We start from the raw sequence: 24,077 nt of genomic DNA, 5'->3' as shown, positions 1-24,077 counted from the left end.
CTCTTAACTGAAAGAAACTTGTCTTAAGTCACTCGAAACAATTAGAACATATTAATCATTGATAGTGCAGCTATCTTTAAAAAAAAAAACAACAACATTAAATTAGCAAGCTATGGTGATGATTTGATGAAGAAAACATTTATTTTCCATTACATTTGTGCATTTTTTAAGTTCATTTGGGCATCATATTTAAACTCATTCAGAGAAAAGCATTATGATTTCACGTTGTGATCTGTAGTGATCTGTATGTGACTCGTAGGACAGGTCTGGACCACTCATAAATTTCATTGGTACCTAAGAGAGAATTCCAAGTAAATGCCACAAATTCTCTTCAATCACTTGTGCATGTCAGAACAAATCTGTTCTTACCAGTAGTTCTTGCATGAGGCCTACTGTTTGTCTGTATCCTCATACCTACAGAGTGGTTAACAGTCTCCTCCAGTATACCTGTATATTGAGTTCAGATCTATGTTGTGTTATAAAATATTCAAATATACAGCATGTTGTTAATAAACTATGTATCACATGTGCATGTTCAGCTTTTAGATAATGTTCTTATTTTCAGTACTCACATGCAGTGGAGTCATTTACAGGACAATTATTACCTTACCACCCACAGGTCAGTCCCAGCTAATGGAGAAGAGACTCTTCAGCTCTTGGCCAATGGGAAGTTAGAGAAATTAAAGACTCAGAGAAGAGCTTCCTGTCAGAGGCCTGAGAAAGTTTCACATCAGTTTCAACTGAGTATGCTCCAGGTGAAGAAATGACAGCCATCTATACAACCACCTACACTGCTCAATTTGTGCATACCAACAGATCTTGAAAAGGTCCAGTATATAATATTCATTTGTCTTGTCCTCTCTAGGTGTCTGGCAGTGGGGACAATATGGTGGAATGCCAGTTGGAGACCCATAGCAACAAGATGGTGACATTTAAATTTGACATTGAAGGGGACGCACCTGAGGACATAGCAGATTATATGGTAGACCGCTCATCTATTACTTCAGTATGCGTTGCTTTCAGTAATCATTCTATGTCTTACTAATTGCTGTTTGGTTGCATTTTGTTTGCAGGTGGAGGAGGACTTTGTCCTTGACGTAGAGAAAGAGAAATTTGTGGAGGAGCTCAGAGCCATAGTTAAGAAAGCTCATGAAATTCTTCAAACACATTCGCTGGTATGTTCATTTTCATATTCCCATTTATCCTCTCTTAGTTTTCTGTCTTTGATTGAATGCTGATGAATTTAAATCTTTATGTCTTTATTAGACTGGATCAACTGACCAGCTGCATGTGAGCACTCCCACAAGCTCTTCAAGTGAGATCTGAATATACTGTTTCTTATTCACAAAAATAGTGGCAATATAACATGAAAAAATGCTGTATGTTGTATAACTTGTCATAACTAGTAAAATATCCTTATGATTTTCAGTGGACTCAGTGCCCCATTCCTCGCCAGTGGGACGCTGGCGCTTCTTTATCAACCAGACCATCCGACATAGAGACTCTCTATCCAGCCAGGGAGCGGCCACACCACCAACCACCTCAGAGATGAGGATACCTCAGTCTCCTAAAACAGAGAAAGGTAAGCTCTACCCTGGTCAGGTTTAACGCTGTGGCTTATTAGCATGACTGACTTGGCAGCATAACAGAAACTAACCGTGTGTTCCTCTCTGCGGCTTAGAAAGTGAAGGATCCCAGAGTATGGAGTCCTTGACTGGATTGGCCTCTCCTCCCTGCCCCACCCTTTCTGCCACCTCCCCTCCAGTCTCCACTGCCTCAGCACCTGTCTCCATGGCCCCCCCAGCTACTGTTGCCCCAGCTCCTAACACCACTGCTTCTGAAAGCATCTCTGCACCAGCCTCCACTCTTGAAGCCTCTGTCCCTGTCACTGCTTCAGGTGGTCTTGAGCACCTCACCTCAGCCTCTGTTGACCAAATTCCCAGTGCTCCCTCATCCATAGCAATACCTGCTGCTGCTAACCTCCCCACCCTGTCCACTGCTCCTTCTGTTGTGTCTCCCACACCCACCACCATTCTGCCAGATGTACTCTCTTCTCCTGGAACCAGTGGTTGCTCTATTGTAGGTCAAAGTATAGGAGACACAGTGATTACTGCTCCAAGGTCATGTGCAGTGGACCAGTCTTCAACCTCTTTTCATTCCCCTCCTCCTGCTACTGCTGCAGTGATCTCTTCTGCGGTAAGCCAACATGGCATGGAGCAGCAGCAGACACTCACTCAGGTGGCCAAACCAGTCCCACAACAACCACAACAACCACAGTCACAGCCTGCATTACAGCAGCAGGTACCGGCTGTTCAACAGCAATTGCAGGCAATGCAGTTGGAACAACAGGCACAACAGATACAGCAGGCAACACCACAGCAGCAACTGCAATCACAACATCAAGCCTACCAAGAACAAATTCAGCTGCAGCAGGAACGAGCACTGCAACAGTCTCTCCAGCAGTTACAACATCAGCAGCTAATGCAGAAACAAATACCACTTCAACAACAACTGACTGATGTGCAGGTGCTGCCTCGGCCAGGTCATACAGAGTTGTTACAGCAGTCTGTGCCTCTGCAGCAGTTTCTGCCCCCAATGTCCCTACAGCAGACCCAACAACCCCTTCCTCAGCAGCAAACACAACAGTATGCCCCTCAGTTGCTGCAACAGCCTCAGTTGCAGCAGTTACCACAGCAGGTTATGCCACCTCAAGCTGCTGTAGTGCCCCAACAGCAGGCCCACATTGATCACCAGCAGCAGCAACAGTTAAACCTACAACAGACAATACACTTACAGCAACAGCAAATGGTGCAGCAGCAGCTACAGCAGCAGCAGCATCAGCTGTTTATGGGCGCTGTGGCTTTAAAGTCGGATCAAAGCCAAATGCTGCCCCTGTCAATTAGTCAACAGTTCCTTCAACAACAGCCACAGCTAAATGTTAGCTCTGTTCCGCCACAGCAGGTTGTACAACAAGCCCAAGTCCCTGCTGAGCTGGTGCAACAACATATACAGTCACAGATACCGCTGCAACACATGGAGCAGCAACAAGAGGTGGTTAAAGCCATGGAGACACCCCAGAAACAGCAGCATTTTCCGCTGCAGAAGCAGTCCTCTTTACAGATGTCAGAGTCAGAGGTGTCCACAGGAGAGACAAGTGTCACAGAGGACACTTGCAGCTACTCCACCCCTTTCCACCCTACCTCGGACTCCTCTCTCCCGCCTCTCCATCTGGCCACCGCTGATGCCCCTGTACCCGCCCTCTCCCTCACAATGACGCCATCACCTGCTCAGCCCTCCTCTGTGGCCGAGTCAGACAGTGAAGGCCCCCCTAAAATTGAATTTGTAGACAACCGCATAAAGACTCTGGATGAAAAGCTGAGGAACTTGTTGTATCAGGAGTACAGCAGTGGGACAGCGCCAGCTGGCGGAACTGCCTCTGCCCCTACATCAGCTGCTTCCACATCAGCAGGAGGAGACGAGTCATCTGAGCCACAGTCAACCCATCACTTGTCTTTCCCCCCACCTGCCTCCTCCTCAGATACATCCCCTCACTCCTCATCCTCCACTACCTCCTCCACCACCTCCCGTTCCTCCTCCACCTCCCCTGACCCAGAGAGGTATGGGATGGGAGAGGAAACATCTTCAGAAGTGCCCAACTTTGCAGAGCTGGGTCCGGTGGAGCAACAACCTGGCCCATCTCTCCCCTCCACCTCAGCCTCGTCCACCCCGCCTACCTCTTTCCTGCCTCCCAATCAGGACGACTCTGCTGGGCCCCAGCGCCCACCTGTACCAGGAGAACCAACCATTCTTGTGAGTGAATACCACAGAGTAGATTTTGAGTAAATTCTCTTATCAATTTTGTCTTTGACTGGACTGAATTTAGATTATTTGATTCTTTATATTTTAGTGTATAGCTGTGTAAATGTGACTCCACTTGGTTCTTTTTCAGCTGTCTGTGATATTTGTTATGTTTAAATGTTTGAGTGTGTCCGTTTTGAATGTCTCAACTCCATGCAGCCACTCTTAATTGTCTTAACTGTTCTAGGCTGTACCCCCACATTCTGACACCAGTACCACTGGAGACGCATCGTGGCCCCCCAATCAGCACCCGATCCCCCTCCGGCATGGACAGCAGAAGCACAATGCAGGAGGTGGATATTTTGGCCTAAACCTGACATGTCCTAGTATCAGAAATCCTGTTAGCAAGAAATCCTGGACTCGCAAATTCAAAAACTGGGCATGCAAACTGCGCCACTCCGCCAGCTTGTTCAAGAAGCCCAGAGTCCAGCAAGGTAGCGTCCTCTTAGGGAACGAACAAGCGCGAGAGAGAGAGCGAGAGAGAGAGAGAATGGGATGTTGGGGCATGGACCTAAATCTAATATCTAGTACTAGTTTTAACATAGTAACATAACTTTCTTAACCATCAGGCATTAATAACTGTTAATGTTAAAAGATGTTACGGCTAATAAATCCTGTTTTTGTATATTGTGACAGTAGTCTCCATGTAATGTTAGTGTTGACATCACTACATACATTATTGTTTTTTTTGTTTTGTTTTTTTTCCCTGAATTTCGTTTTGCTTAATTTAATTTTCTTGGCAATCTTTCTTTTTGCATGGGTTGCTCACTCAGGGGCGAGAACAGTGGAAAGTAGAGGAGGGTGGAAGATTGGCACAGTGTAGGAAGAGGTTGGCATCAGAAATCTGATGCCCATCCCAGTGCTGATGAGCTCTGGAGTAAAGCCCAGCTGTGCCTGTGCCCAGGACATAACCCTTCATATGACACCCCCCTTTTTTGCCCCAAGTCCGCAAGCACTGCCAGCAGCAACCATCTCACCTCCTCACCCCACCTGCCGGCTCAGTGTAGACAGCACCGTGCAACTCACGTCATAACGCAGATAAGATAGACGCTAAGTTGCTAAGCTGATAATATGTAATCAGTTGTCATTCAGAGTATGTGTGCACTTTCTTTGTCAGCTCATACAGTATAGCATTGCTACGTTAGACTCTAATATATGCTGAAGTTATAATAGATGCGTTTATGAATATTATTTTTTCCTTTTATTTGCATAATTTCTATCATATATTGTGCACATTACCGAGGGCTTACAAGCTACTGTCAGGTTCTGTTGTACATGGGTAGGCTTTTCATATGTTATAGTATTCCAGCCATCTTGCATGTGTTTGTGTTTATTTGTGTACTATGTGTAACATTAGCTCAGAGCTTTTTTTTTGCTACAAGTGTGCATGCATGAGCACGTATGTTATGTTCTACACAAGTGACTAATAATGGATCGTTATCTGTAAGTAACACCTATATTAAGGCTGCATACTTTATGTATATGTTGGTCAGAAATTATGTACAGACTTTGCTAATGTAGTAATCCCAAATATCAAACACACTGAACAATATCACTCGGATCTGAACCCAGATCTCAGATGTGATATTGGGCTTTGTTGTGAGAATGAGAGAGTGGATGTGTGGGTGGGTGGGGGTACACTGTTGTTAACATTCAACTGTCATTTCACAATATGTTTTTATTTTTATTGAATGACTTACTATCTGTGTTTTTAATGAAACAATCATTTACCACCCCTTCCCACACGCCCATTGCATATTTCTCTTAAGCATGTATTTATACATCCACAACAACTTACACTTATTCTTTATTTTTTGTTTGTAATTTAGAAAATTGACAGAACTCAACATATGTTGACACATTTCATAGACTTGCATGCAAGCCATGTCAGTCAGAAGCTGATGATGTGTGACATTGGTGGGTGATTTCTAACACTGTGCCTTTGTGTCGTGCCCCATGTCTATGTGTGTGCATCTACATGTCTCTCTGTCTTGTACATTTTTCTGTGTTTGTTGCGTTTGTGTGTGTCTACCTTGTCATTTATGTGCTCTTTCTACCCATCTCTCTGTGTTCCTGTCTCTGGTCCTTGTCTGCCCTTTTTGTTTTTCATCCCCATCTCTTTATCAGATGGACGGTGCAGCAGTCAGGCACTTGAAGAGAAGGAGGCGCCACCACTAAATCCACCTCAGTCACGCAAAGGACGATTTCAGGTCGGAGCAGCTACTGGTTTTTTCTTTGTCACTCATTCGTCTGAACTTTCATTTCAGTATGGACATGCATTTAATGCCCACCACGTCCTCTTCCATCAGGTGACTCCAGTGCCCCAATCCTCAGTGCCGTCAGGCCATGGTAGCACTCACAGGAAAGTGGGACGCTTCTCTGTAACACAGGCTGAGACTAAGAAAGAGGACAGGCAGACTGACAGCTCCCCGGTGTCTCCTGATTTGGAGAGGGAGAGGAGGAGATCTCGGGCAAAGGAGGGAGAGAAAGAAGAAAGTAAAAGGACCCCGGCAATGGCTCACCTGCCTCGAGGTCATGGGCACAGCCACTCCCCCCTGGGCAGCAGCGATGACGATGATGAGAGTGAGCTGGAGGATGAAGACCTGAGAAAAGAGCTACACAAGCTCAGAGAGAAGTAAGTCAGTAAGGAGGAGGATTAAATTCCATCATTGTAGAGTTTAGAGTCTCATTAATTGTTGTTGTTCATTTTTTTCCATGTGCATTTTCAGCTCATGATTCTACTAAGCCTCAAAATTCTCAGCACCTTCTATCCGTTTTCTCTCTCTTGCTCTGTAGACACATCAAAGAGGTGGTATCCCTTCAGGCCCAGCAGAACAGAGAGCTGCAGGAACTGTACAGACAACTACGTTCCCTCAAAGACCAAAGGCAGAGCCTGCCTGCCTCCCTGTCCCGAACCCCTCCTCTTCCCACGGCACCTCCTGTCCTCTCTCCTCGTAGGCCCAGGCCAGCCAAAATCAAGCTCCGGCCCCGGCCTCACTCTCACATGGATAACAACGGAGTTACGCACTCTGGTAAGTCTTTTTTTAAATCAGTCCTTTCTCTTGTTTTCTGTTTCTTGCTATCTGCGTAACCATTTCTTGTCTGTCTCTTTCGTCTAGGAATTCAGCAGTCGAGTAGTTTCTCAGGTGGTGAACAGAGTAGACTGCCTCTTTACTGCAACCCAGAGCACCACACTTCACTACCTGCTAAAAGAGGTACGACTTCACCTGGATATATCAAGACAACACATAACTGAGTGAGTGGTATGTGGTATGATGCGTCCCCTTTCTTTTCCACAGATCACAGTCCACTAAGAAAAAGCACATTCACAGATGAGCTACACAAACTTGTTGATAATTGGACAAAGGAGCCGGTGGGCCCCTCCCTGCCCAAGCCTTCACTGAATCAGATCAAACAGATTCAGCAGGTGCAGGAGTTGGGGGGCTGGAGCCAGCAGACTGAGGTAGCACTACTATAATACACATGCATCCATTTTGAATAAAATAACCTTAAATATACGGTCAGACGGATTGTCGATGTTATATCATGAATGCTGTGGACTGAAAGATGATTAAAAGAACAAAGACAGCATTCAGTTGATTTTAATGAAGAGTAGCAAAAGAGTTTAGAGCAGAAAAGGCAGAGACATTTCGGATGACTTCATTTGTTTCAAGAGTCAACAGTACCGAAGTCTTACTTTTGTGTGATAATGTTTCCATACAGATGGCTCCACCGGGGTGGTTTCCAGTGGCCCCCCCGACCCCTGCCAGCTTGCCTGTGGCAGCCCCTTCCCATTACACAGGTGGAGGGAGCCTGTCCGCCCTGCACTCTCCAGGACCACCAACACAAACGCACATGGCTCAAGGGCCACAGATGCAGCAAAGTTTACACATCCATCAGTCTCTCCCCCTCCAGCAGATGGCCTATCAGCAGTCCCCACTCCGACAGCAGATGCCACAGCCCCGGATGCAAACTCCCATACAGTCTCAGTCAGTACAACAGACACAGCCCATCACCCAGCTGCCCCACTCACCACCTCAAAGCCAACCGCTGCTGCCTTCCCAAATGCCCACATCTCCGGTGTCCACGGCCGCGCCTCTGCTGCATGCCAGTGGCGCCGCTGCACCCACAGATAGCACCTCTGCTACTGGGGGGACATTTTGCTCCTGTTCCTCATCCTCTTCCACCTCTTCCTCTTCTTGCTCTACTGCTGCTCTACCTTCCAGTGCCAAAATTCACCCAACAACCCCCACCTCTACTCTTCCTCTGGGACAGAAATGAAACCAAGGCGAAGTGTGAGGTCAATATGAAGGTGCAAGAGATGGCAATGCTAAGTGGATCAGGACGTAAAAGCAGATCCATTTGGAGTGTTAGTTTTGTGTATGCATGAGAGAGTTGTGACTGCAATGAATATATGGATTCCAGTGTACTTGTGGGTGAGATGGGGAGTGAATGTGAGAGATGATAGATTCTAGCATGTACAGACAGAGGGTAACATGGAGCACAGCGGCTGGGGCTTATGAATTCTGGTATGTTTGGCTGTTGAGATGTATAAATTCTTAAATGTATGAGTGTGTGTGTTTATGAGTGTGGGTGAATGTTTATGGATTCTCCGAGTACATATCCCTTATGTCCTTTTACACAAATTAACATTTGTGTTTTTGTTTTGAAACCAACTCAGTTGGACCTGAACTCTCCCCAAGCAGAGACAAGAACAAAATATTTGACAGTGTGTTGACATTTTTTGTTTAATTTGTCAATGCTTACAGTGAAAGGACTATCAATTTTAAAAGTGCAATTAGTAATGGTCATTGGAATTGATCAGCATGTATTGTATGGATTTGTCTGTAAGGCATAAAATATTTTTGTAGAAGCACATTGATAAAAACCAGACACATAGAGAATCTCGTCATGATCGTTACATGATCTTTTAAAACTAGGCCTACGGCACAAGGCGTTTCAATGGGCTATGAAAAATATTTAACAGCAGCATGTTACACAGTAGAGCACGGCAAAGTTATCAGGCTGCCATCATTACCACAACGCGATCAGACACACCGGTACAGCATGTGTTTCATTTGTATTATTTCATGTTTAGCAGTTGTAACATAGTCTGAACAGTCTGAATTACCATGAGTGATGTGATATAAATTGAGATGAATTCATAATATGATGGCAAATTGAAATATGTCATCTACGTTCAGTGGATATCTGGGTACACTCGCCCAAGACTGCATGACCTTATGACTAACTTGACTTGCCTGGGTGCAAACTGCTTGCACTTGCTGTATGTTCATGAATCTCACATTTACTATTTGCAGCCTACGGAGATGATTCATGAGTCATGGGTAAATTTGTTTTCAGTATGATATGCTTTCACATTTGACATTTTTGCTTTCAGTTTGAGCTCTGCATATCAAAGTATATCACGGTGTCATGCTGAGTAGGACTCTGAAAAAGAAAAAAACTGCCAAGTTATTATAGACTGGGGAGACCATATGGGATATTCCCATATTGCCTTTTAAAATTACTGCATTTTTGTGGGTGTGTGAGTGTTTTTCTGTGTGACAAAGCTTTGTGATAGTCGCATGGTATATTGCGTTATAAATTGCATCCCTGTTTCTTTCATTCAAAGCGGCCTCTCAAATGTCACTGTACCCAACTGAAAATGTTTACTCTGCATATGTTTGGATTTGTTTGGGCTTGTTTCCCCAAGAAACAGAACAAGTGAGAAGTTAGACCATAAACTAGTTATAAGTTTGATGTTTAACACCGTTCCTCACTTGCCTATTTGTCAACTTTGTTCGGCTTTCGATAAACAGACTTATTTCAATTGTGAGCTACTCATTCTTTGACCATAGGCTGTCAGTGTGAATGCATCTGTCAGAAGCTGAATTGTGGGCCATAACTGTGCTTTATGCACACTGCAAAAGGTTTACTCTAGTCAAAAATGTTCAGTTCCTCTACTTCTAAACTGACTTCATTTGTAGATGCAGAGATACACAGAGGAATATATCAGCAGCAGATATATTACTGTACATTTTATTGGGTTATCAGTGCACTTAGCCATACACACATTTGACCATTGAAGGTCAGGCGTTATACACTTTTTGGGATAATAAGTAGCCTGTAGACAAAGCAGCATTTCTGTTTTATTAATTATAGAGAAATTGTGTGCCACTGAAAACAGGAGATTGTACCAGTTGTTAAAGACTGCTAAATGTGAGTCAAAGACATCTAAAACATGAATTGTGAAAGAGAAATAGTTTGTGCTAAAGGGTATGGTTGTTCAGAAACCACAATTGCATAATCTAGAATATAACAATGATTTTCTGTATTTGTTGCTTTCCAAGACAACCCACATTGTCACTGAGATGTAGTTCATTATTAGTGAAGGTGAGATACTGTGCTGTCATGTCTGATACTAACATGTTGACTGCAAGCTACAGCTTAATGATCATTATTCATGATGTGGAGCTGGCTTTGTCCTTGAAGTGTTACCAAAATGTTATCTAAAAGATAAAGATTATTTTTGTATTTTGAAATGGGGTTGTACAAATTGTAAAATTGTGTTCTCATCATTATAAATCTGAGGTTATTTGAAACTAGAAAACACTGGTTTTCATCCCTGTTTACATGGGACTCCCCTGCCTTGATATACCTCTCTGAGTCCTGACTGGGCAGCGTCATTTAAGATTATATTCAGAGAATTTTTTGGTCATTTTTGACATCTTAGATCAGTTTCAAATCATGGCAGCCTGGAAGATACATAAAATAAGGGCGTCAGCCTTCTTGCTGAGCTGCATTTCAGATTTAATAAACTTTAAAATTAATGCAACAAAAATTTGGGGAGTCCCAAAATGGCATTAATGAGAACCAACGATGAAAGGACACTTTGGCAGAGAAACCTCAAAAGAAAAAGTATGTTGCTGATGATTTAGCCTCTGTAAATTGTAACTAATTCAACTGTTGATTTTATTTATGTTTTGTAACTAATCAAAATAAATGATGTTAAACATCAAATTATGACATTGTGTGGATTTTTTTGCACAATCAAACTAACACAAAATGGCTCTAACAAACAGTAGAAACCAGGTGGGATTTGCAGTCTGAACTGCATTAGCACATAATGGCATGAAATTATAATATGATTATTCAAATAAGCTGATGACATTTTCAATTTGAACTATTAGAAGCAAGCTGATTATCAGGTTGGAAGAAAAATAAATGTAAACATGAATTTCGAACTCTGAAAACTATGGTGGGGTGTGTATTTAAGGCAGATGTGATTTCTAGCAAAGTATATAAGCAAAGACACAAGCAAGCCAGACTAATTTGGAAATAATTAATTAAAAAATGAAATATTATACTATTAAATAATGCATTCGTTAATTTAAAAAAAAGGTGTGCAATCTGAGATGATTACATTGAATTGCTCCTTATGCTTGTTTTCCTCTGATTTATTTTCCTAAAATAGATTTTGAAGTGTAGTTTCTTTCTTTAAGATGATCAATGAAAAGGTGTCACTGAATCGCTCCAACTCAAAATGCTTTTTCCAATCATGTAGTGAATTACTATCTTGACATAAGAAAAGATGCGGGTTTGTTGGGTGTTTACATAATTTGAGTACATTGCATAAAAGTATTGTAGTGGAGAATTTGTTTCAGTTTTTTTCTGAAAAGTAGTAATAAATCCTGCTGGAGGAAATAATTCCTTGGATGAAAATAAAAGTTAAGATAATGTTCATTAATTTACACATGTCTAGATTTTTTTCATTAGATTTTACATGTTTTACTGTTATTTGTCAATTTAACTATATATTTTTAACTGTGGGTTTGGTGTCTGCAACTTTGTTGGCAAAAACATTTCGCAACGTTGTTTCCTGAATGCACCTCAAGATTTGACTGTCGGCAACTTTATTGTTCTTTCAACAGCATAAAGCGACGACGGTCTGACGCTACAGCCTTTGAAATGGCGTTGATGTAGTTCAATACGCCGTTATTTGTAGTTATTATGCTCGCCTAGGTCGGTCAGGTTTTAGCTTTCTGGTCCGGTGAATTTCTGGACCCGTGTATTTATATTTATTTTGTGCATTTTGGAGTTGATAAACAAAAATGTGGTAAAACAAACTGCTAATAATTTACGTTGCATAATTAGGCCGCAGCTACCACCGATCTTGCGTAGGGATTACAACGGCTTTTGAATGCGTGGCCTGCCGCAGCTAGATGTTGGTAAGTTGCTAGCGATAAATATCGATTTCACTCTTCTTTGTGTGACTGAAATTATTCAGCTGTATCGGGTGCACGTAGCGTTTCATTCAAGTTTGAATGCTAAATGTATTGCACTAACTGCTTGCTTTTGTAAGTTATCATCTTCTGAAATGCTTAGTGTAGCTACATCGGTGGCTAACACGGCTAACGTTAGCTTTCTTGCTAAACGCGATAGCAATACAACATTTACGGCGCACAGCGTGTTTACAAACAGCGAGCTAACGTAACGACTTGCCAGTTATGCACTGTTACCAACTAGCTTCGTTAACAGAAGCCAAATATTTATCATTTAAAATCTTGGACGGATGTAAGATAACTGTTAAATCTTCAATTATGTTAAGAAAACGAAATAGTTTGATCTTCGTACGGTTAATGCTACCGAAACGACTAGTTACCCAGCTAGTTGACTGAACTTGCGTCTCAGGATGCAGCAAAAGCTATTGTACGTTCTGGCAGTTCTAACTGTGTGAAGTGTCTCTTATTACTCACGTACTAATGAATGCAATCCAAATGTGTTATTAATATGTCTCAGGACAAGCTATTGACATTTTCTTCTTTCTCCTATATTTCAACAGGCTTCCAAGTGAATCTCGGTGGACATGTGTATCTGTAACAAAAGTCTGGACGTGAAGACTTGCAGTGCAGTTCAACATAATTTTTACCCGTACTACATAATTAATAAAGCAGTTTGTTAAATAGTCCTTCCCATATTAATTACATTTTGGCATTTTAACATCAATAACAGTTGAAAGCTATTTCCCCCACACACACAATATGGCATCGGTGCCAGTGTACTGCTTGTGTCGCCTGCCATATGATGTGACGCGTTTCATGATCGAGTGTGACATTTGTCAAGACTGGTTCCATGGAAGGTAGGTCATTTCAGAGCTAACAATATGTTGAATATATTGTTGTCTGTATGCCATTAAATGCAAATAATATGTTGTGTGATTTATGATGTGGTTATATTTGTTGTCTCGGTTGTATGACTCTTCTGGACATATTGTGTATTTGACCCATCGCTGTTCATCTATCCGATCTGCGCATTCTTTGTCTGATACAAGAATGTTTTTCTGTGTAGCTGTGTTGGAGTAGAGGAGGACAAAGCCGCTGAGATTGACTTGTATCACTGCCCCAACTGTCAGGTCACCCATGGGCCATCTGTCAGTAAGTTAGCAGTCCGTCAGTGTACCTTTCTTAAACTGTTAATGGCCCTATTGCTTAATTTTTCCTAATAATGCACTTATCGATCTTTGTCTCACCTTTGTCTCAGTGCGCAAACGACGTGGAGGCAACAAACAGACAGATGGTGGTGCTGCTGGAGCAAGAGATCCAAGTCGGCCTGTGAAGACAGGGAGCCCACAGTTTGTCAGGGAGCTACGTAGCCGCACTTTCCCAAAGTAAGTTTGTCATTCAAAAGTTTAATGATAAACCATGATTTGCTTTAAGCGATGCACCGGTTTTAGTGCTTATCAAATATTCTTTCAAAATTAAAGATGAGGTATAAACATAAGGTACCTTTTATTGCATTGTTATTGCAATTGTTTGCATTATGTTGTACAAGTGTTCATCTAGTATAGCGATTACTGTGCTTAACCCTTTTTTTTTTTTTTTTAACTTCCCATCCTCCAACGGTTTCTGATCTTAGGTTAGTTGGAGATCCTTTGTGTCACTCTAACATAATTGTAAAGCAGGCTGTGATTGTAATCAAAACTTGTGTATCTGTGTATTTGCATTTCTATGACAGTGCGGATGAAGTCTTGCTAAAGCCGTCTGGGGCCCAGCTCACAGTCGAGTTTCTGGAAGAGCATTCATTCAGTGTTCCTGTCATGGTGCTGAGGCGGGACGGCCTTGGCATGACCCTTCCTCCATCATCGTTTGGTGTCAGCGATGTGGAGCACTATATAGGTAAAGTTTCGACACATTTGGTACTAAATTTAATTACATGGATCTTTAGTGTTCTTTGAAAATTTTAAGCTAATGGGTATATTTTCTCTGTTGTGTTGGTCATGGTAACTAAGTCACCTACACTTCACTCAAACTTAGTCATTTTGTTTTCATTGCAGGTGCAGACAAAGAGATTGATGTAATCGATGTGTCTCGCCAGTGTGACCTGAAGATGCGATTGGGAGACTTTGCTGAATACTACAACAGCCCCAACAGAGACAGAGTGCTCAATGTCATCAGCCTGGAGTTCTCTGAGACCAGGTACACAAACAGATTCACTTTTCTCACTGCTCAGTTCTGCATGATAATGCAGTATCGTGTTACTTGTTATTACCTAATCTTACCTCCATATCAAATTCAGTTGATTTAAAAAAAAAGAAAAAGAAATAAGTGAGAACTGTGTTGCTTAAGTGAAGTTGTGTTATTGTGGAAGTGATGTTTTGAAGGCTAAACACAAGTGTTGGACTTGCTTCAGGCTGTCAAACTTGGTGGAAACTCCAAAGATTGTGAGGAAACTGTCATGGGTGGAAAACCTCTGGCCTGAAGAGTCTGTCTTTGAACGCCCCAATGTACAGAAGTACTGCCTAATGGGAGTGAAGGATAGCTACACAGACTTCCACATTGACTTTGGAGGCACCTCAGTTTGGTACCATGTCCTCAGGGTGAGGAAAAGTCATTTCGTCGCTTTCAGTTATGCTGATTGCACAACATGTTTTCCTTTTCAAAAATGAATCTGTATTATTTAAGAGTTTGTCTCTCTCTGTCTCTATTCAGGGCGAGAAAATCTTCTACCTAATTTCTCCCACCCCAGCCAACTTGGCACTTTTCGAGCGGTGGAGTTCCTCATCCAACCAGAATGAGATGTTCTTTGGAGACCAGGTTGATATGTGCTACAAGTGCTCCGTCAAACAAGGAAACACCTTGTTCATACCAACAGGTGAGCTGTAGTATTTGTTTTGTTAGTTACATGTAAAGTGTTTTCAGCAAAGATGTGATGGTCAAAAAGTCTGAATCAAATAATATTTACACTTTTGTCATTTGCTTGTCCTCCAGGGTGGATTCATGCTGTGCTGACTCCAGTGGACTGCCTTGCCTTTGGAGGAAACTTCTTGCATAGTCTCAACATTGACATGCAGCTGCGGTTAGAAAAACTTGACTTTACTTGCTAATGGTTTCCCTGTTACATGCTAAAAGCAGAAAATCAACCACAAATAACCACTGATGTTTGACTTTTCCTGTACTGTTATCACTTTTAGGGCATATGAAATAGAGAAGAGATTAAGTACAGCCGACTTGTTCAGATTTCCCAACTTTGAGACTGTGTGCTGGTACGTTGGAAAGCACCTTCTTGATACCTTCAGAGGTGAGGGAGTTCACCGGTTTTCACAGTATTCATGTTATGTCTATTTGTGAACTACTTGAGCGGCCTGTGTTTGCCGCCTGTCCTTGTGATATTATTAACCTTGTGCTATTCTGTCTCACAGGTTTGAGGGAAAACCGCAGACACCCTGCCACTTACCTGGTTCACGGAGCTAAGGCCCTGAACAATGCTTTCCGCAGCTGGACCCGTAAAGAGGTAGCTAAAATCTATTCAGTTATTTAGTCTTTTCCTTAATGTATATAATTCTTGTTTCATCACTTGGTTTATTTCCGTCCATACTTTTTCATCTCAAAAGGCAACATTGAAATGTTAAAAGATGATTTGCTATTTTGGAAAGTAAGCTTAGAGTTACATAAGAACATCATTACCACCGTCATATGTGTAAAACATGAAGCTACAACCAGCAGCCAGTTAGGTTAGCTAACTGCCTACCAGCACCTCTAAAGCCCTCCAAGCTGTTTGTTTAATCAGTATCAAAACAACACATTATGGTCTTATGGGGGGTTTGTGTGTCGGACTATTTCTTGGCTTCCTTGAGCATTTGCGAGGCAACCAGCGGAGACTCCAGGAAGTTACCGATCACAGCCAAGGAATAGTCTGGCATTTAACACCTGGTAAAATGGTGAATGGTCAATTTGTGCTTCGGTTTTGTACTGATTAAACAATTGAAGATATAACTTGTTGAGTGGGGAGCCTTAGAGGTGCTGAAAGGTGGATTTCACAGAGCCGTGCTAGCTGTTTCCCAGTTTCCAGTCTTTGTGCTAAGCTAGCTGGCTGTAGCTTCAGTGGTCGGGTATGAGAGTGGTATTGATCTCCTCATGTAACTCTCTGCCAGAGAGTGTATTTCCTAAAATGTCAAACTATTCCTTGAATTTTTGAATATAAATAAGAAATTTCTGGATTAGATATGCCTTATTTTAGATGTCACTTTAACTTAAAAGCATTGTGTGAGATGACTCATGTGTCCTTGTATTCAGGCTTTAGCAGAGCATGAAGTTGAAATTCCGGAAACCATCAATACTCAGACGCTAGTGAAGGACCTGGCCAAGGAGATTCGTCTGGTTGAGGTAAGTAGTGGAATCACTGAAAGATTGTGCATGTTTTTGATATCTATAATATGTGTGAAAACAAATATTACAGTGACTGTTTTACTGACTGAACAGTTCTCTTCTCCTTTAATAGGACATCTTCCAACAAAACATTGGCCGGACTGGACCTCAGTTTCCTGGTTCGCCACTCTCTAAGGCTCCCCTTACCACCTCTCAGAATTCAGGACGTCCCCCTGGAAAAAAGAAAGGACCCAAGCCCAAGGATGTGATGGGGGGTCTTGGGCCCCCAGGAACCAAGAAGAAGAGTCAGAAGGGGCTACGAAAGGCAGAAGCAGGAGAACTTGACCTGATTGAGATTCACACCAAACATACACTCAAAAAATTTCAACCTGGCAAATCCAAAAACAAGAACAAGGTATGATGTTTGCAGCCGGTTTGTGATGACAGTGGAAATGTTTCTTCATCCTCGTGTTTGCTTTCAATTCTTATCTGTCTTTCCAGTTGGAGTTGCCTTTAGAGGAGCTTGAGGGGAAGTTAAATAAAAGCAAACTGAAACTTGTGCTGACCAATGGAAAAATCCAAGGGTAAGTTTTGCAGCTGTTTGGTGTGTTCCTATTACTTTTGTGATTGTATGGTCTTATAGTTTGAGTTCTTACCTGCCAATCCTCTGACTTTAGTAAGAAGGACGGCAGCAGTAATGGTGCAGGAAGTACTGGAAAGTACAAACACCTTGCTATGGAGGGATCCAGTCTGTCTGATTTGGAGTCTGAGGATGAGCTGCAGATTGATGAGACCCCTCCTCCAAGACGCAAGCCTGCAGGACCGAGCAAGAAAAAGAAACTGAGTGGTGAGAATTTTAACTTTAAACAAGAATATTCTGAATGTTGTAGCTCTTGTATGGACGCACATTCTTCAATTCCTTTCCCCTTCCAGCAAAGTCTGTGAGATATCAGCATAGCTATGATTTAGTTTGGTAGTATAGTTTCAAATCCACTTTGTTGGTGTAACCGAACTGTGTTAAAATGTGCCATCAGGTCTTCCCAGGAAGCTGCCCAGAGCCAAACCCTGCTCTGACCCCAATCGTGTCAGGGAGCCAGGAGAGGTAGACTTCGACATTGAGGTGAGATTATAAAAGACTACACTATGGTCTTGAGTTTAGCTTTGTTATGCTTTTCAAACTAAACATACCAGGTTCTACTTCCAAGTTTATCATCGAGCTGGTCACAGATTATGTTTGCTACACGGTAGTTGCTCTCTAAATTCTCTTTCTCCTTCCCCCAGCTGAATCACATTCCACTGGTTGCTTGATCAAGCTAATTGTCCCACAGTGATAAATACTCTTTTTAGTACAATCAAACTGGTTCACAGCATTTCAGAATCTACACGCTCATTGCACAATATGAACAATTGCTCACTCCTGAGATGGCCAGTTTAAGTTATGTATATTAACCCGTCTAACAGTAATTCATGTTATGTTTTGATAACTGCGTACCTGTTGAAACAGACACAGCATCATACACTCTGTCCAATGGAATAAATGGCTTGTGTAACTATTAGTGTTTAAGTTGAGTAGAGTGTCACAGGAATCATTGGGTATATACACAACACTTTCCCCCATCAGTTTGTTTACTGTGATATGTGTCATGTATTATCCACAAGATGAGAAAACATTTATTAGCACAGCACTGACTCCATAGTAACAATAGCATGTTTGTCTGTGTGGCTTCAGGAAGATTACACCACAGATGAAGAGGCGCTAGCCGCCCACGGAGTGAAGGGTGGCGCGGGGGGCATTCTGGACTTATTGAAGGCCAGCAAACAAGTAGCAGGCTTGGACTCTGCAACACTCAGGTTAGTCCTTGGTCACCAGTCACTCATTTATTATTTTATTCATTTAACACTCAAATCCAGGATGTCTGTGATGGTATGATAGAACATATGTGTTTAGATGCTACATTTGCTTTGAGTTTCACGATGTTTGAAGCAATGTATTTGAAACACACCTCCTGATCTTTGGGAGCCAGCGAGTAGAATCGCAATCGGTCAGAACACAAGTGGGAATGAATGTCTGACTGTGTTGTTGCAAGAATCCATTAACCTTTAAAACTTGCATAGCTCACATATTTGCAGTGGCTCTGACACTATGCTATGTTTAGGAGGTTATTTTTGAGATGATGAGTGATTGCTCAACTCTGTCCTTCCCTCAGTGAGGAAGCTCCAGCCTCTCCCAGTACCCGTGATGCCATCCAGGGTATGCTGTCCATGGCCAATCCCCCTTCCTCATCCTCGTCTTCCTCATCTTCATCTCCATTATCTATTTCTGGAGGCCTGACAGAGGGATTAGGGACAGTCAAGGAAAAGGGTGGCAAGGCTGTATGGGTGACTGGTGGGGTCAAAAAGACAGGTAGTCCTGAGAAGAAACCTGTCATCCAGCGGCCTGGAAAACGGCCAATTAAACGGCCAGCGCGTCACCTCAGTGATGAGGAGAGCCCAGATGAGCAAGAGACTCTGGGAACCTGTTTTAAAGATTCAGACTATGGTGAGCAATACACTCAATGTCTTACACCTGCTGCTGTACAAGTCAAAGCATTAAAGTTCATAACTTTTATTGATCAAATCAATGTTTAATTATGACAATCACATTTTGAAGTTTACCCATCCTTGGAGTCTGATGAGGAGGATCATGCTAACAAAGCTAAGATGAAGCGAAAGAAAAACTGGGATGACACACCTTGGAGCCCAAAAGGTACCTGTCTTAAACATTGCTGCAAGATTGATAACGTGTGCTTGTAAGCTTTCTGATGGTTGATCTCTTGATAATTTCACTTATAGCCAGGGTGATGCCCACCCTTCCCAAACAGGATCGGCCAGCCAGGGAAGGTGCTAGAGTTGCATCTGTAGAAACTGGTCTTGCAGCAGCTGCTGCCAAGCTGGCACAACAAGTGAGTTGGGAGACAAAGGCTGTTGGTCTTTGAAATATGTGCCCAGTGAATAACATGAAGTAGAAGCATCATTAATAAAAGATAATCATTCTTCCTTTTTTTCCTTTTGTTATGATTCAGGAACAGCAAAAGCCTGCTAAAAGGAAGTACACCAAAAAGCAGCGTCCTCCAGCTCCTGTCGTCACTCCTCCGCCTGTTCAGACTGAGCCGGCCCCACCCTCACCAACACCTGCTCCAGAGTCTGCAGCAGACTTCAGCCCAGACAGAAGGATGGATTACTACTCTGCTAGTCTGTTGGACCATGAGTACACAGCAGGACCAGGACCTTTTGGCCCTGGAGGCCCACGAGGCAGCGGAGCCATGGCCCCTGGTGTATTCCTCACTTCACGCCGGCCTTCACTGTCTCCGCAGAACAGCAGCTCTCACTCTGGTACATCCCCTGCAGGCTTAGCCAGCCAAGGTGCAACAGGAGGTGGTCAAGGTAGGCATAAACCTGAAGCACTGACAGCATAATTTCACATCTCTGTGACGGCATATTTTCTCATGTGTTTTCCCCTTTCATGTTGATTCAGGGAAACGTCCAAAGAAAGGACTTGCAACTGCAAAGCAGAGACTTGGGAAAATTCTGAAAATTCACCGCAACGGCAAACTTCTCTTGTGAGAGATGTTGGAAATGTGGCTGAAGACTTTTAAGTGCGAATGAAGAAAATGGCTTTTGTCAGTGTAGATCTGAAGGACATAGAGATGGTGATCTATATTTTGTACTCTAGATACATTTGTTTACTGTTTTCACCTGTTGTTAAACCTCACTATAACTTGTCCTATCCTGTTTACTCTGCCCAGCTAATTAGCGGCCTGTTTTGGCACTCCACTTATCCATATCTGCATCAAGGTATTTCCTGCATCTGTGACTTTAAACAAATCACTGTACTGTGCAAAGTGCACATTTAATTTGGTAAATCACTCATAATGATCACATAACATTTGGCAATAGAAATTGAAAATTGTGACACAAATTTCAAAATGACAGCCGTCATTGTTTTAACCAGCTAAACTAACTAGCATAATAAATTGACTCAACCTAATAGTTGTTTAGGCTATTTCTAGTGGTTCTATTTATGCAAAGATGTTTTACAGTCTGTCATGTTTTTTTCAGATGAAAGAAAAAACTATTTTGCACAAATCTAAGATGTGCACATGGTCTGCCACGTATTAATTCTTGTTGAAGAATTTGTCACTGATGTTTGTGTAACTAATTTTCCCTCAAATATTGTAGCTTTACACAAGAAATAGTAAGCAATTAACTGATGCCAAGAGTAACATACATTTCTATTTATTTTGATTCTATTTATTTAACAGCATTTTGCCATCTCTTAGCCTGTTTTAACAGAATGTTTTTACCACTTCATCGTCTCGGGCCCTACTGTAATTATTGCCAGCCACTTAATACCTGTACAAAAAATGTATCCATTGTTTCATCTGATTTTTTTTTTACAGTTAAGTTGACATTGTAAATATTTGTAATATTTGTAATTAATATAGATACATTGGAAGAGCAGAAAAATATTATGAAAAGGTTCTAAGAGACTAGTTTCCTGCAGGTTGCCATACTTTGTTCCCCAAGTGTTGGCAACATTCTTGGGCCACATCTCGAGATTTGCTTTCTCTCCACAGACTCTAGTAGTGATAAAGTGGCAGAAAATTTAGATTTGTGTGAAAACATTGTGCAGGATATCAAGTGATGATGTAAATATATGTTGTAATTTAAGTTCTTTTATAGTTCAAAAACTTTGAAATCTTTCTTAACATAACTTGTACATGATACATTGCTGTATTTGGAAAATATCTGAAATGGCTCATTTTTTTATATTTGTACGCAGTAGTTGTCATGCTTAGTTTGTCATGTTGTCTTGGCAGTGTAATAGTGGAAGTGTTCTGGAAAAAAATGCCCTTGTCTTATTTCATCCATTTAGTTTTATATTAATTATTGTTGATATTCCCTCTTGTGTTGGTGTGTACTGTGTGTTTTAAACATAATGTGTTTAAATACGACATGGAACCGATAAAATATACCTTGGGCAAAATTTCTTTTTCCATTGAATTTATTTTAGGATCATCAAGATTGAGATTTGTCGGCCAAATTAATTGGTTTTCTCTTTACTATGTTTTGTTCTACCGGAAGGCTCAGTTTTCATTGCATTGACACTAAGGTGGGATTTAGGGAATTTTCTGTATTGGAAAGTCATCATTAAGATACAACAAGTAATATTGTGTTGTATTAAATACATGTACACTCATTGAGTTTCTACAATGAAAGTACAATTTCATGTTAATAATACACTTAAGATACGACTTTTGAATGATTTGTGGTGACTCCAGATTTTCTCAGGGTTTTTTTTTTTGTATGAATTATTGTACTTTTATTTTCATATTCAAACATTATTTGCAATGCTCAATTTTAATACAACTTTCCCCATCCAAAAAGGGGTTAAATGCATTTGTTATTAAAAATGTCCAGTCTTTATTTCCTAATTGTCAGTGAATTTGAATACATTTTCCTAATAAACTGAATTAAAATATATTTTTAATAAACCCTGGAGAATTCTGCTGTGTGCTTTCGTGTGCACATCTTATCACAAGGTGGAGGCTGGAAATACCAGTTAATAGGCGGTGTGTCCTCTTAAAATATATCTACACCTTTTCCAGACTGAAACGCATTAGCGTCGTTTTTCTTCAACAATTACAAGGGAGTGCCTGGTTAAACGCAGCAGCAGGTATTCTCGCGAGATCCAAAACTGCCCTACCACTCGCTAGTGCAAGATGGAGAAGCAAATGTAACACGCATTCGAGGTAAGCAAAAAGACTTATTGCATTGTATTTACATGGTTTTAGCTAACCGGTGGCATACATTTTCCTTCCTTAACAACCCCCGTCGATGATTCGCACCCATGTCTTGGATCCGAGACCACGAAACTAGTGTCTTTTTAAGGGTAAAGTACGGATCATATGCTGTGGAAACCGCCATTTTTAATTTAGCCATGATTCTACTGATAGAGCATTGTGCGGAGCTCTAACCGCTAGCAAGTTAGCTCGCGCGAAACCCCCAAACATACACGCCACACACATATACGCACACTTATGTCCACTGTGTGGGTATGTGCGCCTTTATACAACTACAAGACAAATCAGTATCCTCGTTCAATGGATATTCACTTTCGGGAATGGTAATACAAATAACCGGCGAGAATTAAAATGTGTGTCAGGTTGCAGATTTGACTTTTCGGTAATCTGCTAACGTTAGCCGTCAAAGCTGAATTGTAACCGAAGTAATTAACGTTAGCTTAAACTGCTAACGTTAGTGAACCTAGCTAGGTAGCCTAACGAGCTTTCAAGTTTGCTAACGCTGGCTCCACCATAATCTTAACTTTAAATGTGTAACGTTAAGTAGCTACTTTATATTAGCAAACAATATTAGCAACTTACAGTAACCGGGTTACAACTAACCAAGATAACTTGGGAACGTTAAAAGAGTTAGGGCGTGTAATAATGTTACTCAAACTTGGGTACCATCCACAGCCATTACTGTATTTTGTGATGCAGATGATTTGACCAGTTCCCAACGTCAGTAGCTACGTTAGTATTAACGTAAACGCTGCTTTGTTGATTGTGGATGTAATTATCTAGGGAGGTGTGGTAAATTACATTCGTTGATTAGCATCACACCGTCAAATTGGCTGAACTTACAACCACCAAAGTGCATCACATTTACAAGTCTTTGAAAGCAAGTAGTGATGCCTCTCAGTGAGCCTAAACTTTTTTTTTTTAATGTGAACGTAGTAAAGCTAATCTGTGGCGGCTGTCAGCTTCACCTTTGGTCCTTGTCATCCTCTCAGTCAGTGACCACAGTGGTGGTATGACAGCAGGGGTAGTGGATTTGATCCAAACACAGCCAGCTGAATAGTGGATGTATAAATGTTTCGTCCCAAAGTATATGCCAAAGTATATGAGCCTTTAATCCAAATGTGGGACATCTCATTAAATTCATAAAATTTTGTCTCATCATACACATGTTGTGATTTTAATTACAACCATTTATGTACCAGATGATTTTAGTGATGGTAATGATTTAAAACTCAGAACACATTTTGTAACTGGGTTATTCGTTATGAGACTTGAAGACATTTACATTCAGATTGATTGACCTGACTAAGACATGCACAGGTTGAGCAAAAGCAAGTCTTGAGTTGAGCAGTCTAGTTGTGTGGCAGACAATATTAGAATTACAGTGAGGACTGATGAGTTTCTAGTTCATGCGCCTGATAATTATTAATAACCCACATATAAGATATTAAAGAAGTCAATTTGTTCTTGTTCTTGAATAATGTTGAAAACATGCTGTCCAAAGGACTGGACATTTTTTCTAGGATTTTTTGAGACTTGTAATATTAAGGGTATAACAGCAAAGGTCTAACAGAGAGACTATGTATATACACTCACACTTGCATATAAAAGGAAGCCATGCAGACCCCAAAGGTAGAAAGATCGAGATGGGTTTTGAGAATGTCAATGGCAGAGAAAGCCCAACACATCGAGCAGCATTATAACATTATTTCTTAATATAGTTGGGCTT

At 41.5% G+C, this 24,077-nt stretch overlaps 3 protein-coding genes across 20 annotated transcripts in view; all 3 read left to right on the top strand.

Moving 5' to 3' along the window:
* The window catches only part of wnk3 (WNK lysine deficient protein kinase 3), a 38,343-nt gene extending 27,458 nt beyond the window's left edge, over nt 1-10,885 (top strand). For 5 of the 10 annotated variants that reach the window (XM_076742193.1, XM_076742199.1, XM_076742194.1 and 2 more), the window contains 13 exons: nt 620-755; nt 866-982; nt 1,074-1,175; nt 1,267-1,315; nt 1,430-1,582; nt 1,682-3,810; nt 4,046-4,292; nt 5,986-6,068; nt 6,168-6,493; nt 6,655-6,890; nt 6,978-7,073; nt 7,158-7,321; nt 7,582-10,885. In XM_076742193.1, coding sequence (XP_076598308.1) covers nt 620-755; nt 866-982; nt 1,074-1,175; nt 1,267-1,315; nt 1,430-1,582; nt 1,682-3,810; nt 4,046-4,292; nt 5,986-6,068; nt 6,168-6,493; nt 6,655-6,890; nt 6,978-7,073; nt 7,158-7,321; nt 7,582-8,139 — 4,396 coding nt within the window. In that variant the 3' untranslated portion in view covers nt 8,140-10,885. The other 5 variants (XM_076742195.1, XR_013077750.1, XM_076742196.1 and 2 more) reach the window with 5 other exon arrangements.
* An 894-nt stretch (nt 10,886-11,779) lies between these two features.
* Nucleotides 11,780-22,051, top strand: phf8 (PHD finger protein 8). The gene is made up of 22 exons (XM_076741105.1): nt 11,780-12,089; nt 12,704-13,000; nt 13,210-13,295; nt 13,402-13,528; nt 13,876-14,036; nt 14,195-14,336; nt 14,551-14,737; nt 14,850-15,012; nt 15,129-15,216; nt 15,332-15,438; nt 15,560-15,651; nt 16,434-16,523; nt 16,639-16,920; nt 17,007-17,089; nt 17,183-17,352; nt 17,540-17,625; nt 18,235-18,356; nt 18,713-19,044; nt 19,156-19,251; nt 19,338-19,447; nt 19,568-19,928; nt 20,020-22,051. Exons 2-22 carry the CDS (start codon nt 12,903-12,905, stop codon nt 20,106-20,108), a joined length of 3,072 nt encoding a protein of 1,023 aa, XP_076597220.1. The 5' UTR covers nt 11,780-12,089; nt 12,704-12,902; the 3' UTR covers nt 20,109-22,051.
* A 199-nt stretch (nt 22,052-22,250) lies between these two features.
* The window catches only part of huwe1 (HECT, UBA and WWE domain containing E3 ubiquitin protein ligase 1), a 40,593-nt gene continuing 38,766 nt past the window's right edge, over nt 22,251-24,077 (top strand). For all 9 annotated transcript variants that reach the window (XM_076742129.1, XM_076742125.1, XM_076742123.1 and 6 more), the window contains exon 1: nt 22,251-22,297. The gene's annotated coding sequence lies outside the window, so the exon portion shown is untranslated. The remainder of the gene's footprint in view (nt 22,298-24,077) is intronic.

The sequence above is a fragment of the Chaetodon auriga genome, chromosome 10, assembly GCF_051107435.1.
Source record: "Chaetodon auriga isolate fChaAug3 chromosome 10, fChaAug3.hap1, whole genome shotgun sequence".
Lineage (NCBI taxonomy): Eukaryota > Metazoa > Chordata > Actinopteri > Chaetodontiformes > Chaetodontidae > Chaetodon > Chaetodon auriga.
The sequence above is the reverse complement of the archived record's forward strand: the minus strand, read 5'-3'. Positions and strand labels throughout refer to the sequence as shown.